We start from the raw sequence: 16,589 nt of genomic DNA, 5'->3' as shown, positions 1-16,589 counted from the left end.
TCCTCCTCCACTGGCTATGAATGCAGGAGACAGCCACAGGCATGATGCGCCCAATAGAGAGGAAAGAAAGGACAAAATATACTCTGGAATAGAGATTGCTGTTGTAGCGGAGAGGAGAGATCCGTTTGACATTTGCAGAGGTGAGAGGAAAATAATAAACTGACCAATATTTGCCCGTGTGAATGATTGTGATTACAAAAACAAGATTAAGATGAGTTCAGGGAGAAGAGACACCAATTCTACTGGTGGCATAATTACATGCAAAGTCAATGGAAGGACGCGAGAGGGAGCAATTACGATCTAATTTCCCTCAGATGCAAACATTTGTGAATCTGCTTCATAAATGAGACTAAAGGCAAATGACAAAAGAAACAGGTGTTTCTGGATTAGATTTGAAATGAGACTCAACCACCACATAAACTTTAGTTTCTAGCGAGTTTACCTCTAGTGAGAATTGGTGGCTTGGCTCAAATGATCCAGTCTAACATACCATAACCAAGCCAATGCCATTAGCTCTGTGATTGTGTGGACTACTTTGGCATTGCAGTGGTTTGTGCTAAAAGCCACCAGCTGCTAACATGTTCACAATGACAATGCCGTGTTTACCATGTTTATTGTGTTAGTTTAGCATGTTAACATCCGCTGATTAGCAATAAACACAAAGTACAGCTAAGATGGGAAATGTCCACATGGAAGCATTTTAGGATCTGACACCACAATCAACAAAGCAATATGAATTACAATTAATACGAAATTGTTTTGTGATCTTACAAAGCTGTGGTTAAGGTTATTTTATGTCTTGGTTAAATCTAAGGAAACACGGTGGTTACGAAACCTTTGTCATCATCTGCCATGTTTTGACCAAAAGTACCTGAAGCCTTTAGTACCAGGAACTTTTCTCAAAGAACTCAAAGGTTCCTGCAGCGTGTCGTTCGCCAATGTTTCCACCGCAGCCACCAAGACCAGGGGAGATTAGGCAAAGTAGCCTGTGAATGTATCAACAACCAGCAGCTACAACAAGATGCTCCAGTCCATCCCCCTGCAGTGGAAACACAGAGTTCCTACAAAGGTTCCTGAGGCTACGTAACCGCTTCGTCCAGATCAGGGAACAAACTAATGCTGACTCTTGGTGGAAAACGTTTAGTTGACGCATCAGTGCATCTCTCTACTTCCTTCATAACATCCCACCACTTCCTCCTTTGCCTGAGAATTTCGAGGGTTAACATATTGTATCTCGGTTTGAGGGATTTGCTGAAAATCTTCTAGACGGATGGACAGTGTTGTGTTACAGGTCGAAAATCTAAACATTGTGAAAATCAAACACTTAACTGTGGAAATGTGAAGGGATCAGCACTATTTTTACAATTGATCCTGAGGGGGAAAACTATCAGAACCAAATTTTGTGCCAATCTGTCCAATAGCTTTTGAGATATTTTATTTAAGCCTCGAATGTGAATTTTTCAGTTACGCTATGAGGAAAAGAAGGATGACCACTATAGTCATTAGGTTCCAGCCTCTGGGGGACGTCGAACGTCTTTCCAAAATGTCATCGCGATTCATCCGAGTGCTTTTAATCTTGACCAAGACTCACACACTGATGTAGCCACACATTTCTAAAGTGGCTAAAATGTGTTTCAACAACCTACAAACTGTCTTGATCTGCAGGACTCAGCAGCTCTTCCTCTTCTCCGTTTCCTCTGCGCTCACACGATCGTGTGGCCTCCAACACAGAGGATATGCTGAAGCACCACTACCTGCTGTGGAAGGAACAGGATGCAATGCTCGGGTTTAGAGTGTCACCCTTAGGCCACAGAGTGCTGAGTCAGTCGCCAGTGACAAGGTCTCCTCGCCCTGCTTTCGCCCTGACAGCTGAATTATTCATTAAAGCAGAGGAAAGCACAGGGGACCCTGTTAATTTCTCAATGGGATTGTTGGCTGTCCTCACAGTGGGCCGTCCAATGAAGAGACGAGCCCGGAGGGTCGGGTTTTAAATGATCTGCGAGTATTTTACTCAATATATTTATGAAATGGTCTTCACCCGCTATCCACACAATTAAAAGTGCTCTCGGTGGCTCATTGACTTGTGGCAGCGAGGAGGGATCTTGTGTTTCCTGAACTGATGCGGCGTTCGCTGCGTTCAAGGACACTGGACAGTGATGTGTGGGAGTCTGAATCGGACCCTCGCAGATTTATTGAGTGCACTCACACCATCCGATACATCCAGCAGCGGCTCGAGTTGTTTTAAAGGTTGGGGACTTTGCCAGTTGTCGTCATCAAAGAGAGTGTGTCTATGTTTGTGTCCTTTCATAACTGGCACCGTGCCAGCGAGGCGTGCAGAGGTTAACTTAGCATATGACATTCTCTGCGGCACCGAATCCCCATAATGAACTAAATCATGTTAAAGTGAGAGCGCGCAGGGACAGAGGGCGCCGGTATGAACACGGCACAGCACTGTTTCTCATCTACTTTACTCACGACGCAGTAGGTGAAGCCATTAGAGGGATCAATAATCTGTAGAATCATGAAATTATACATCCACGCTCAAAAGCCTGGAGCCTGTTGTTCGGTCCCCAGCAGAACCTCAATTAAAAGGAATCCCGAAAACAAACTGCCACGCACATTTAATGAAAATACACTGAGAGCTGAATATTATTTAAATCACAAAAGAGAGGATTAAGGAAATGATACAGAGCGTGGCCACAGAGCAACAGTGCAACACATGCTTCTTTTCCATTATCCATTAATTATTAATCAGTTTCTTATATATTATGTACATCAAATATGACCAGACTCCACACAGAACAACCCTGAATCAGGTTACGTATCGTACATCTAAAAGGTTCAATATTTACAAGGTCAGTGGCTCCCAGGAGCTCTTTGGATGCAGTTATTCTTCCCAGTAAAGCAAAGACCGGGCTTAAAATGCTTAGAATAGAAAATATATCACAGTCTGTATCTTGTTCCTCAACTTTTTTAGATTGGCAAAGTTCTTTTGTCCATTTGTTTTCTGTCTCTTGTCTTTGGCTTGTTTGTTATTTACTCTTACGTATTTTTTAATTACTTCTGAACCTAAGAAAGAGCCTCTCTGGTCTTATTAATATTTTATTGGGACCCTGTCTGTGGCTTAGAACTCCAGCACCCTCCCCCACTTATTTCAAGCTCATATAACAGTACTGCAATTGGTACAATTTGCATTAACATTAATAGAGCCCATGTTTTACAGGTCATTAAATTGTGTGAACCAGGCACAATTAAAATACTTCCTGCTCGTATTTAAATGTAGGTACAGTTGAAGAAAACAAAATCATGTTAAACAAGTAAATCTGTGTATTTTATGGAAACAATAAATTAATTTTCTTTGTAATTACTGGGAACCTGTGGAACACACTAGGAGACAAAAGGGAAGTTTGGGGGAAATGATGGTAGCAGATATCCTGCAGAATCTAAAGCATTAAACTACTATAAAGTAGTATACATGTATATTTAGTTCTCTACTTGAGTACCCTGACATTTAGCTGCAAAAGATATCTGGCCGTAGCATTATAATAACATGGACAGTAACATAAAACAGTATATTTCTAATGCTATATATATGTTATATATTATTGTAAAGAGTCTAAAGTGGACACAACATCTAGTTTATTATCTATAAGCAGAACTTACACTGGTTCTTATTAGCCTGGTGGCTTTTAATCTGTAAATTCAGTTTTCTTATCTTGCTGAGGCAGAACCTGGCCCTTTAAACTGGAAAGAAAAACAAAGGCTCAGATTCTGAGGACAAACATGGAAATATCTGAAACATCAATTCCATCCATCCATCATCTGTACCACTCATCGTTTGAGGGGCACCCCCGACATGTCACCGGTGTATAACAGCAGTTCCTAAAACTTGATGAATCTGAAACAAGATAAGTGAGTTGTCTCAATATTATGCTTCAAATGCTTTTCCGCGATTCTTGCCTCTTGTTATTTTAACCACGTTACATGTTGAATGATGGCGGAGGCACCATTTAAACTGCTGTGTATTTCTGTCATCTACATTGTGCCTGCAGATTGTTTTGAAATGAGACACTATGGGTACAGTGTGAAGGTATTTTCACCAAGAAACGCAGGAGTATTTAATGCTGAAGGCGTTTGACACCACCATCAAAAGGCTTCTCTAACGTCCTCAGTGCAGATAAGCTGCTCATGAAACTGAAGTATAGTGCAAACTCAGCAGGAAATAAAAGTCGGAGAGAACGCGTCTTCTTGTGTCTTCACTTCATGCAAACCTGTACATCCGAAAACAAGAAAAGATAAACGGTGTAAAATGCTTGTTTCAGCAGAACGTACAGATCCAAGTGTTTCCTCTCAGCGCTTTCAACCCACCTCTGTTTGTACTAATTACACACAGCACATTTGTTTGTCGCCTCTTTCAGCTTTAAATATCAGTTTCATGAGGACGCAGAGCGAGAGAGCAGCGCCTCTGGGAGCAGGGATGTCAACAGGCGCAAAACCACAAATCACATATTTTCTGCAGCCTCCCACTCCCAACAAACACACACACACACACACACACACACACACACACACACACACGGATAGATGCCAACCTGTACACTGGCACATTCATCCACAGCCACACATCCTCGCAGCAACAGATGGACGGCCTTGAGGCAGAGCCTGAGAGACTCGTGTGCGAGGGGAGAGCTGCCAATTGATTGCTAAGATCAGGTGTTCGTCTACACAAAGGCACCTCCTGCTCTTTTCAAGTATCACGGTTATACTGGCCTCAGGACAAATGGAGACACAAAACAACTGTGGCATCTGTGGCAGGTAATGATCCCTTCAGCAGAAATCTGGATAATGACATACCTTGACCATTTGTTGCAGTTAAAATCACTGTTGCTCGTTCGGAGCCCGGCGTGTGTCCTCCAGCAACATGTGCCGGAGCAGCGTGGTCCGGTTACAGCCGCAGATCAGCACTCGAGAGAAGGACTTTAATCTGCTGCTGGTTCGACCTGCGTCCGTGAACACGTTGTGTAAGAGCATCAGCTAATGTTTGCTTTGGTCCGTTTTCTGTTCTCAAAATACTCAAAACAGGTTCAAACCCATAAACAGCAGATACTTTTATTATTTCTTTATCTTATTTTATTATCAATATACTAGAGAATTCACACCTGAAGAGTTTCCCCTGTTTTCTTTTGGAGACAGAAGGTGTCGCACCTTGAACAGATTGTTAAGCTCGATGAGGCAAATTATGATTTGTGAATATGGGCTGTAGAAATAAAATGTGATCAATTTGAATTTAAATTTGAAGCTCCCCTCCCCTCAATGTTAATTTGTAAAGGATGCAGCTGTTACCATAGAAAAACCCACTCTCTGCTACAGACTTAGCACCAAACAGAAAACAGATGCTTTTAGTGACTTGTTGATGAACATAATGAAGCTTTTAGCAGCTAAAGATCCACAAGCTCTTTCTGGTGGAGACCAAAAACTGAGCTAAAAGACAGTGAATGTCCAACTAAGATTATTTAGGTGGACAAACCTGCACCTCACGAAGTTGCTCCATATCTGGTGGATGTGCAGCTATTCACTAATCAGTTCGCTATATTAACTAATTAAATGATGTGCCCCCAAGTGACAAAATAGAAAATCAGAATCTGTGTTAGTAATAGTCACCCAGAAATAAAGTTAAATACAACGGACTCAATAAACTCTTGTCATACAAACAACATTCTAACAGTTAATTCACAGGTTTTTATTTGCAATATATCAAAAATATAAGTCGGAATATATATTAATTCCAGTTTTCATTTTATACTTTCATACTTTCATTGAAATCAAAATTCTCCTTTCTGTTCACACCATCTCATCAGATGTTCGCCTTTACAAAACACAACAGATCGTTTGGCTCATTTAAAGATGTTTGTTCGCCTTCTGTATGAAAGCATCAAAAAAGCATAAGACGTTGTGAGAAAACAAATCGCTCGTTGATTTTCAGAGTCGTGGTTTTTATCAGACGTTTGTGAGAAGAAGAAAAAGAGCAGCAGTGATGTTAGCCGTGGTATCAGACTGAGGTGGAACGTGTTCCCAGATAAGAAAACATGAGGAAAACAATGACAACACGTCGACACCACACAACACAGAACCACGCGTTCACTAAAAGCCTGACTGGCGTGTTGAAATACAATCTCCACCTGGCTGTGGGTGATCTCATGTCATGTTTCCCCACAATGCCACTGTGGCGTGGCTCAGACAAGCAACCCCTGCCACCCCTGGACTCAAACATCAACCAACAGGGTCTCCCCTTGATCCCCTCTCCGCTGCTCTTGCTTTAGTAAACACGGTAATAGCAGTGATGTGTTCGTGTGGGCTCCGTGCTAACACTGTGGCTGTCAAAGGCCATCATGCCCCTTCAAAGGATGATGGCTCTCTAAAGTGGGCTCTCTCGGTAGCAGCCATTTTCCACTTGACTGGCCCCACACACGAGGGGGACTGGTAGCCCCTAGCAGCTGGGCCGGTCACTGGGGGTGGGGAGGAGGAGATGAATGGGTTGGATGGAAGGGACGGGGGCTAATAGCAAGAAGGGAAGGGCGTCTATATTCATCAAGAGGTGTGTTTAGTATTTTATCCTAAAATACAGCCTTTACTTTCCCCTCAGAAACACTTAACTAACAATGCACTTGCTGCTCAGGTGTGTTTACCCGTGTGGGCGCCGACCTGCTCACCATCACTTTCCACCACATCCCTGACTTATATGATGTACAGCCTCCTTTCACAATATTTAGTTGGGAAACAGTTTGCCGATGTCTCGTCAGGCTGTGGAAACAGAAGCCCGTTAAGATGTTGATGTGATGGGACTGATAATTCAGCGAGTGTCTGTCTGCTGGGCCATATGGGCTTTGTGTCAACACTGCGGGTCCAGCCAGGTCTCACTCGGGACAGGGAGCGCAGGATGCATTTTCATAAATCATTTCTTGACACCCCATCAAGGTTATGTGGTTGGCAGTCTGTAGCCTGTAAATTGCCTTTGCATTGACAATGCAAAGCAGCTCCATAGGGATTTGAGCAGTTCAGTAGCTATTTATGGTTGGAAAATTAAGATGACCTTTTCTCAAACGGTGATAATGGTGCTTTTAATATAAACTAATTCACAGTAGAGAATTCCTTGTCGTATACAGGAAATGTAAACCATTTATTTAGAGGCTATAAGCATTCGGAGAAGCTGCAGCTTTTGTTTCCTGTCCATGATGCACTGGCTCCATACTATTACTGGAGGTAATAATTAGCTCACTACAGCAGGGTAACAAGTTTGCACCCCCGTCCTGCTGCGCAGCTCTGTAATTGGTCCCCTCATGTGGCACAGTCGGGCCCCAGAACAAAGGGTTCCCAGAGGGGGAATCTATGCTGACCCATGCTGAACCCTCCACAACAATGACAGGCAGGAAGCATTTACATATGCTGACAGACTTGTCTCTTCCTAGGGTGGAGTGCTAGGCACTTCATTAAAGCAACATCAATACCTGCTGATGGAAACCGAGGAGCGGGCCTGTGTGCATCACTGTCTGCTCCAAGACACTGTAGTGAAATGACATCGGGCTGTCACATCCAATTTTGAATCAACAGACAGCATTTATTAAATGAGGTGTGTGTGGAAATTGATGGGAGAGGGGCTGCGAGGTGCCGTCTGAGCTGTGGATCGTCTGCATGCATCAGCAATTGGTTTACCCACAAGCTGTTCACTCGAACATCAGCTGCCAAAATCTGTCGGTGTGCCGGTTCACCCAAGCGAATTTCCACACTTTCCGTGTTGTTCTGTTACTGTTGACCTAAAAAAAAAAGTAGTTTTCCTTCCTCTAGTGTGGCCGAGCTTCTACTTGGCTCTGTCACATGTTAACATGCCAGCCAGAGGAGCCTGCGTCTCCACAACCAGAAGATCGAGCAAAGTCAGACGCAGGTGACACATCTGTCGATTCAGCAGCCGAGTGCAGGTGGATCCATTCATTCATTGCATCATGGCGCAATGAATTCATTCTCTTATCCAGTTACAGGAAGGGTAAACCCTCCTTCCATTTGACACACTGCTCATTTAGCTGAGAGGCACGGAGAATGGCTGGAGGGAGGGGGGGCTGAGGTGGCGTTGGGGGGAGTCGGGGGGGTCCGTGTGCTCTTTGGGAGGTGTCGTCCTGAGCAGATGGACCTCTCAGTGGCGTAGTAAGTGGAGTCTTCACATGGCAGAGGAGACTGCAGGATCTCACAGGAGCGGGACACAGCATCCAGGTGGCCACGGCCCCTCCTGTCCAGCTGGAGCAGCGATGGGACCATCTGACGCTCGCAAGGAAATGATACACTTTTCTTTGCTGCTTTGTTTTGTCTCAGCACAAAAGCCCCGAGCCAATCAAGGAGTTTAGCTAATGACGCTCAGAGAAAATGGTTTTGATTACACATAAACACTCAAGGTCATGTCGACGACAAGAGAAACAGCGTTTACATGCAATCTGCAGGTGAACACTCTCACGCTGGGACAAGAATAAATGTGACCGTAATTTCACATGAGCCCGTATATTTCAAAATCTGCATCAGCAACTGACTGCAGTGATTGTTTTTTACTGCAACGTGGAGTCAACAAATCCAAGTGAGAAAGTCCCATCTGTTCTTGTCCTCCACTGATCCCAGGCCCTGGAGGCTACGTAGGGCTAATTGTGGCCCCATTTTGCCTTCCTTATCTTTTTGTTTTTACTCAGTGTCGGGGTCAGGGAAGCTCCCAAATGACCAGCGGCAGGAGCAACAGCCAATCGGCCCCCGCTGAGCATCAGTAATTAGAGCCCTACTCTGCCTCCTCCTCCCTGCGCTTCCCTACAGACCCAGGCCAGGGAACCTCTCGCTCTCCTTCTGAAGGGCACGAGGGCAGAGAGGAGGAACAGCTGCTGATGGGAAAACACTCTCCAGCTCCCATGGTTGACCAGCATCTCTGCGTCCTCCTCAGAGGGCGACCGATGGCGATTATCTCTTTCAGTTTGATCGTTATCATCCTTTCCCATGACGTGACTTACATTTCAGTCTGTATTTCAAAGGTTGTTGTTGCAGGACTAACAAATGCATCACATGAGTAATAAATCACAGTGGGTGGACAATCGTTTTAGCAGGACTTGTAATAAATTCTGCTTTTATGAAGGTTGCAATTACCACTTTAATTAAAAAATAAAATCTGGAGTGAGTAACGGTCAGTTTTCAGGTGTGATGACAAAATATTACAGTGGTGGAAGAAGCATTAGCATTAAAATATACTTAAACGTGCCAAAAGTACTTTAAGTGGCCCGTTTCAGAATGATGTATATTCTAATATTGGATTTTAATCATTGACTTCATGTGTACGTCACTAAATTTTCAGTTGGTAAAGATGAGGCTAATTTAACAACTTTATGCGGAGCAGGGAAACTTAATCCATAATAATACATCATAATTTATTATAATTTATTATATTATATTTTGTGTTATATGAATCTGTAGTTTACTATATCCATCAAATAAATGTCAGGTGAAAAGATAAATATTTATTACACTTTTCATGGGCAATAAATATTTATCTTAACATAAGAATAAAATACTAAAGTATGAGAACATCAAATATTCACTGAAGTATTTGGTTATTTTCCACCACTTGGTTAATTAACTAATTACTAAAGTTAATGTTTGCTGCAGGACTTATTTTATACTGTGTATGTAATACAGATGTATGTGTGTTGTTCACATTCTACATCTGTATTTAACAAAAGCACAACATTAACTTTATGTTCCATGTTAGTATTATAACACCATCAGTCGCTGTCCATCTTCTGACTTGTTGTATTCACACTGATTTAATCCATAAACAACCTGTTTTCAACCTGTTTCTCATTTTATACTGTACTTGCATGAATTTGATGATTTGGTTTAAAGGTAAATATTCCGTGTAAAAGATGTATAACTTCATTTTCTCATGTTGACATAATACACGTATTTTAAATGCGAGGATTTGAGTTCCTGCAGAATGTGGAGTACCTGGTGTTGGAAGTGTGCTTGCGACATCTAGTGGACAAAGAACCTCATAGCTGGTGCAACGCACTTTGGGCAAGAGGATGAATAAACGAGCTGGACTTCGGAGTTGAACTTTGCATGTTTAATTTTTTTTAAAGTTTATAGTTTTTCCATCATAGTTGATTGAATCACATTGAACACACATAACTGATAAGTGCAAACACGGCTTTAAAAATCTGCTGCAAAGAGAAAAGAATGAACATAAAAGCATCAATTCTTATAAATTGTGGAGCCCATAATACGCCTGATTTTCCGAATAAAGATCTGTACATGATTCTCTGAAAGATTTATGAAAATATTGGATAATCTGCCTTAGTTCCTGGATCTACATCTTAATCTGCATCCACAACTAAATATTATGGGTTGTTCTCAGGCCCAGGCCTCATCCCTCCACTAATGAAGAAGTTCCTCTGCAGCTGACAAATAAACCAACAAACCCACACACACGAACAAACACACACGGGTGAAGACATAACTTTCTTGGTGGATGTAAATAAAAGTTTAAAGATGCAGAGGAACGTCAAAGAAAAAGTTCTACAGCAATATGACTCTCATGAGACAGTTAGCTTAGCTTAGCACAAAGACTGGAAACAGAGGGGAACGGCTAGCCTGGTGGTTCTTACACGGCTGGTGAGAGGATGTTAAGAAATAGTTCGGCCTCCGTAGCTTCCAATGAATCAAAAATAGGTTGATTTTATATATTTTGGTTTGTGCTACAGACAAATTACACATGTAAGCTTTAGAGGAGGTGACAGGTGGATTTTCGAAGGCCTACTTAGGAGTGAGCCGTGCTACCTCCACCTCGGACACCTTACTTAACACACAGGTAAAGTTTCAAAGTCACAGAGGACATTGGGTGCTGCAGAAATCTCCCGACTTAAACAGCCGGTAGGTGTTGACCAGCGGGAACATGGTGACTGAGCCGACCAGTGAGCCCATCTGTGATGCGGCTCCGCACCAAACCAGGGCGCTGTGGCTGCGGTCCCTCAGGATGACAGCCACCATTACTTTGACGTAAGACGTCGTTCCAGTGAACAAGAGCCACGACAGCACCTGGTCAGAGCACAAGAGCAAAGTGGATTCAGCAGTTCGTCTAGATGATGATCTGGAAAATCTAAATCAGACTATGTTGATATCTCAACGTAATCATCTGTTATGGCCGTGAGCAGAGTTGCTATCCTATGAAGGATTTTAACTTTGCCACAAGTTATTCCCCCATAAAGCCGCACAACCTCTTTCACTTACAATGATCACCTCTCCCCCCACAGTACCCTGCAGCAACGGACATGGACTCATGGCAGCCATAGCCATGTTGTAGCTGCCAAATCCTGCCCCAAGCATCGACAGCCCACCGAGAAACACCAGTGACCTGAGAACAGTAGGTTAGTTATCAGCAGTTGTTTCTGGGAACATGATTAGAGATAGTTGGAGCAAAAGAGGTCAAAGATTTTTTCAAATCTGTTTCCTGCTCATGGCCACTATGAGATAACTTTTTAATGACCTTCCTGTGTAAGCAATGGGGGAATAAAATTAAAATGTATGATCCTGGATTTATGCTAAATTATTATCCAAAGTCAAGTTTCAAAGATAATATAAGACTTCACTGGTCTGAATTACTCTAATATAAAGTTAAATTACCTCTTATCTTTTTCCTAAACCTTGCTCGCTTCCTTAACTGCAGTGAATAGAAACACAATAAGGGAATTTTCTACTAAATAGACGATAACTTTAGAAGATGCATCTATTACCTTTAGCGCATAAGGGTCGTGCGCCTCAAGCCCCTATTTAAATGAAATGATAGAAACCAAACCCACTTTTCGTTTAAGAAATAAACACTAATGCACTCGTCCTGCTGAAGCTGTCAGATAAAGATTCTGTTGCACATAACAAGGATCGATCATCATTTTCTATCATAAAAGGACAAGGAAGAGACCTCTTGATGGTTAGTGACCCTTTTTCATTGTAAACTGAAAGACTCTGTAGAAGACACCATTAAATTCTACCTATTTGGGAAGAACATTGCGACGGTGCATGCCACTGGGTTGGCCACTGACGCCAGAGCAGCCGACAGGTGATAGGCAAGGTTTCCGTACGGCATACAGGAGTACGTCTGCACGGAGGGCAGCACGCCGTTGGTGGCAGCATTAACCAACACCACCAGAGTGTAGATGAAGGTGAGCTGGTACGTGGAGAGTTTGGGAGCAGCCGGCAGAGTCTTGCCCTTGACTTCACCCTCACCCTGGCCTTTCACAGCCACTCCATCAGTGTCTGCTCCGGGGTTATCCAGGCCGGAGCTGACAGTTCCCTCAGTGTCTGGCATGAGGTTCTCAGTGGACAGCTCGAATGTTCGGGGAAGTTTGTTCAGAGCGATAAAAGCTGCCAGGCTCACGGACATCATGACTGTGAGGAAGGCGAAAAACACCTCGATGGAAAAGTTTGGAGGAAGATACTCAGTGTGTGAGATGGACACGTTTCCGTATGTGTGGTTTCCCTCCGTCTGATTGGAGATGACACACCTTGCGATGCCCACACCTTGTGCCAGAGCGACTACGCCAGGAATGAAACCACTCAGCCCTTCTCCGAGAAAATACGTAGTGAGGTACTTTGCTGGGAGCTGCGTCATGAAAGGCATGAAGGTAACTGAGGAGGTGCAGTCCACCAGAGAGAGGAAGAAGGTGATGATGAAGAAGGCCACGCTGTATGATGCCCCGGCCACAACCGTTGTTGTGTCCCAGAAGACAGCCAGCAGGATGCAGGACACAACACCAATGGAGAGGATGGTGTAAATGACCACACGCTCTTTGTGAGGACCCGGGCACAGCTTGTGCATGAGAGTAACCAGCAGAGGTCCCAGGTTGGCCAGCTGGATGATGACCGTCAGGTACGAGGGGAGATCCCAGCCCTCGGGGAGAGAGTTGACGATGAGCGGCAGTTCCACCCACAGGCCGTTCACTGCCACCCAGGAGCCCAGGCCGAAGGCACAGGCCAGCACGTGGATGAGCAGAGACATGCTGCAGCTGGATCAGTCTGATGAACCCCTGACGACAAAATCCTTCCACCTCTGCTGTGGGTCATACCTACAGGACGAGAGAAACCAGAGACATCACAATAACAAACCTGATGTTTGCCGTGGAGAAGCGACACTGAATCTCTGTTTGTTGACTCCAGAATATCTCATAGATCACATGAATCACACACTGTAACTTATTAAATCCAGAGCTCAGAGCCAGTGGTGATTTATTGGCTCGAATTTTCATCTTGAGTAAATGTTCAACCAGCAAAATTAGCTCAAAGTAAAAGAAGTACTTGTTCTGCACCAGAATGGCTCCTGTTACTAACTTTGAATTACTATATGATATTATAAATGCTTATAACTGGCCACTACGAGATAACTTTTTAATGACCTTCTTGTGTAAGCAATGAGGGAATAAAATTTAAATTTATGGTCCTGGATTTATGCTAAATTATTATCCAAAGTCCAGTTTCAAAGATAATATAAGACTTCACTGGTCTGAATTACTCTAATATAAAGTTCAATTACCTCTTATTGTTTTCATAAACTTTGCTCACTTCCTTAACTGCAGTGAATAGAAACACAATAAGGGAATTTTCTACTAAATAGACGATAACTTTAGAAGATGCATCTATTACCTTTAGCGCATAAGGGTCGTGCGCCTCAAGCCCCTATTTAAATGAAATGATAGAAACCAAACCCACTTTTCATTTAAGAAATAAACACTAATGCACTCGTCCTGCTGAAGCTGTCAGATAAAGATTCTGTTGCACATAACAAGGATCGATCATCATTTTCTATCATAAAAGGACAAGGAAGAGACCTCTTGATGGTCAGTGACCCTTTTTCATTGTAAACTGAAAGACTCTGTAGAAGACACCATTAAATTCTACCTGTTTGGGAAGAACATTGCGACGGTGCATGCCACTGGGTTGGCCACTGACGCCAGAGCAGCCGACAGGTGATAGGCAAGGTTTCCGTACGGCATACAGGAGTACGTCTGCACGGAGGGCAGCACGCCGTTGGTGGCAGCATTAACCAACACCACCAGAGTGTAGATGAAGGTGAGCTGGTACGTGGAGAGTTTGGGAGTCTTGCTCTTGACTTCACCCTCACCCTCACCCTGGCCTTTCACAGCCACTCTAAATGCTTATAACTGATGCATCAATGTGTAAATAGCATTTTGTTGTCACCGCTGCTCGAGATGGAGGAAGCTGTAACTATGTTATGTACAGTTCAGTGGTTTGGACAAGTGGCTCCCAACCTCAGGGTCGGGACTTTTTAAAGGGTCACGTGATGAATCTGAGAGTTCCTGAGATGATTCATTTGAGAAGAGACAAGAAACAAAACACTGCTTTGCATTTATTTATCTTCATTTTTGGTTGTGAAATATTAAATAATTGTACTTCTAATGGAAACTTAGTGTGGAATGACTCTTTAAAGGGGAATTCCACTTCCATCTTCCTCCAACAATCCGAGTCTCAAGAAATGAGAGTGAAACCCAATATTTCCCATATCTATTTCGGCTCACATATCTGGAGAAGTGTTCATCTAATCTGCGTCACACTTGGCATGTGTATTGTTAAGGGCCAGTGGAAGTGCAGTGTTGAATTTCGTGCGATTTGGACACACGATAAGTTCAATATTAATTATAGATAATAAAGCACGAAGAAGTGCCGCTTCAGGGTTCTGTGGACTGAGTTCTGCAGCAGGACTTGATTTGCTGTGGCTCAATAACCGCAGGTCACTTTAACAGCTCCAGAGAGAGAAGCTGCCACCGGCATCACCACAGGTCAAACAGCCCATTCCAAACAGGCAGGTTTACAACAGGCGCTGCACTCGTTGATGTAACGAGTCAAGTCAAGGACAAGTGTGTTTCTATCAGAGACCAATCGGGTGGAAAATCATGCTTCTCCTAAACCAGCGTTGTTTCAGTTCACACACACAGAGGACGCCACTGGTGTGTGACAAGCAGCTGATTCAATTTTCACATCCCTTTTGCACATTGTTGAGGAATCCAACAAACCATATGTGCTGTCATGCTTTGTTTCTCGACTCGCTTGTGGCTTTCCACGCTGATCTCATGATGGCGGACTAACCAAGTCAGACAATGTCATGTGCAAGTGCCCACGTGACTCATACACGTGTGTTCAACAAAATCCAGTCACCAAAAATACAAGGAAACCCAATTATTGTCACTTGAGATCCTGGAAAATCTAGTCTAAGAACATAATCTCATGTTGTCAGTTTACTGTTCACTATACTGCAGGAGAACAAGCTGCGTTTCAGACGTGGACGTGTACTCACAAGCGTCTTCAGCCCCTGGAGGTGTTCAGTACGTCTTGCTGTCAACTTGTGTAGAAGTTAGTGACAGATCTCCCTTGGCCGCTCTTACACACAAACACTGATGGGAATCACATGGCTTCTGGGTAGGTCAGAGTCCACTGCAACCACTGATCAGCCACAGTGGATAACAAGAGGACAGTGTTTCAATCGACCGAGATTCCTCCACTGCACACACCTCTTAATAGAGGTCATGTCAGGGAAGCACTTCGAGGTGCACTTGACATTTTTGCAGGTGCAGAAAAAACAAAATGTGCTGGAGCGGTAGGAAGATGAAGATCACAGGAGGAGGTTGAGAATTTAATGTTGAATTCAGAACATTACAGGATATGGTTTTATAAAAGATATTGAAAATCTGAAGGACAAAGCCCACAGGCTCCCAGGGGCCTGTAGGGGGTGATATTGACTTAAGGGATTTTGAATCAGAGAAGATAACCTTCCTTCTCAGAGTCAGACATATAACACACAGACAGGAAACACATATTTTTAGAATTGGTTTGACGTAATAATTGTATTTAGTCAAATTACAACAGCAGATCTGTTGAGCTCTTTACAGCGTCGTCCTCTCCTTTACTGGCTTTAACTTTCCCTGTAATCTCACTGGTTTTCCAAATACACCTGTGTGTTGTTATCAGACACATTTTCCCTCCAATTTTATCCATAAGGTCAAACTCCAGAGAAGCAGCTCTTGTGCCTGCAATGCCCACAACTGGCCAGAGGGGCGACATGCACCATGTGAACTGTGTCTCAGACCTCAGGAGGTTCATTTGTTGATATCAGACAGTGACTGGGATGGTTTCAAGTCTTGTGTAACAAATGGTGGCTAAATTAGTTCAGGGAAGTAAACACTTCTTCATTTCTCCTCAGCAAACATCACTCTCACCACCTGCCTTCAACAGCTGGACTCACTCACAGGACTGGTTGTGTTTAAAATAGCATTATTTCCCTTTTTCCAATTAAATAATATTTATTTGTATGGCACTTATCTGAACAAGGTTACAAAGTGATTCACAAAATCTATGGCAAAACAAATGAATGTCTGAAAGGGCATTTCAGTAGCCAACAATTTAATATGGCCCTTAAAGGATGTTAATAAGGATAAGGGGATAAAATGATAACAATAATAACAATAATATTGATAAATCACTAACCTCATCAATCGATGGCTGGATCT

The 16,589-nt window shown here is 43.2% G+C and overlaps 1 protein-coding gene across 1 annotated transcript; it reads right to left on the bottom strand.

Annotated features, from left to right (window-relative positions):
- Positions 1–10,114: 10,114 nt before the first annotated feature.
- On the bottom strand, positions 10,115–15,637 carry slc52a3 (solute carrier family 52 member 3). Its single transcript, XM_034589625.1, has 4 exons — positions 15,380–15,637; positions 12,063–13,097; positions 11,305–11,428; positions 10,115–11,112 (listed from the first exon to the last, which is right to left on the bottom strand). The coding sequence occupies exons 2-4, from the start codon at positions 13,067–13,069 to the stop codon at positions 10,900–10,902; spliced, it is 1,344 nt and encodes a 447-aa protein (XP_034445516.1). The 5' UTR covers positions 13,070–13,097; positions 15,380–15,637; the 3' UTR covers positions 10,115–10,899.
- Positions 15,638–16,589: the final 952 nt, after the last annotated feature.

This window comes from Hippoglossus hippoglossus, chromosome 7 (genome assembly GCF_009819705.1).
Source record: "Hippoglossus hippoglossus isolate fHipHip1 chromosome 7, fHipHip1.pri, whole genome shotgun sequence".
NCBI classification, from domain to species: Eukaryota; Metazoa; Chordata; class Actinopteri; order Pleuronectiformes; family Pleuronectidae; genus Hippoglossus; species Hippoglossus hippoglossus.
The sequence above is the reverse complement of the archived record's forward strand: the minus strand, read 5'-3'. Positions and strand labels throughout refer to the sequence as shown.

Coding starts and splice junctions, on each gene's coding strand:
- slc52a3 (XM_034589625.1), bottom strand. CDS start 13,069: ATGTCTCTGCTCATCCACGTGCTGGCCTGTGCCTTCGGCCTGGGCTCC. Junction 11,429..12,062: donor GCAATGTTCTTCCCAAATAG/GTAGAATTTAAT, acceptor TACTGTTCTCAG/GTCACTGGTGTTTCTCGGTG. Junction 11,113..11,304: donor TGGGGGGAGAGGTGATCATT/GTAAGTGAAAGA, acceptor TGCTCTGACCAG/GTGCTGTCGTGGCTCTTGTT.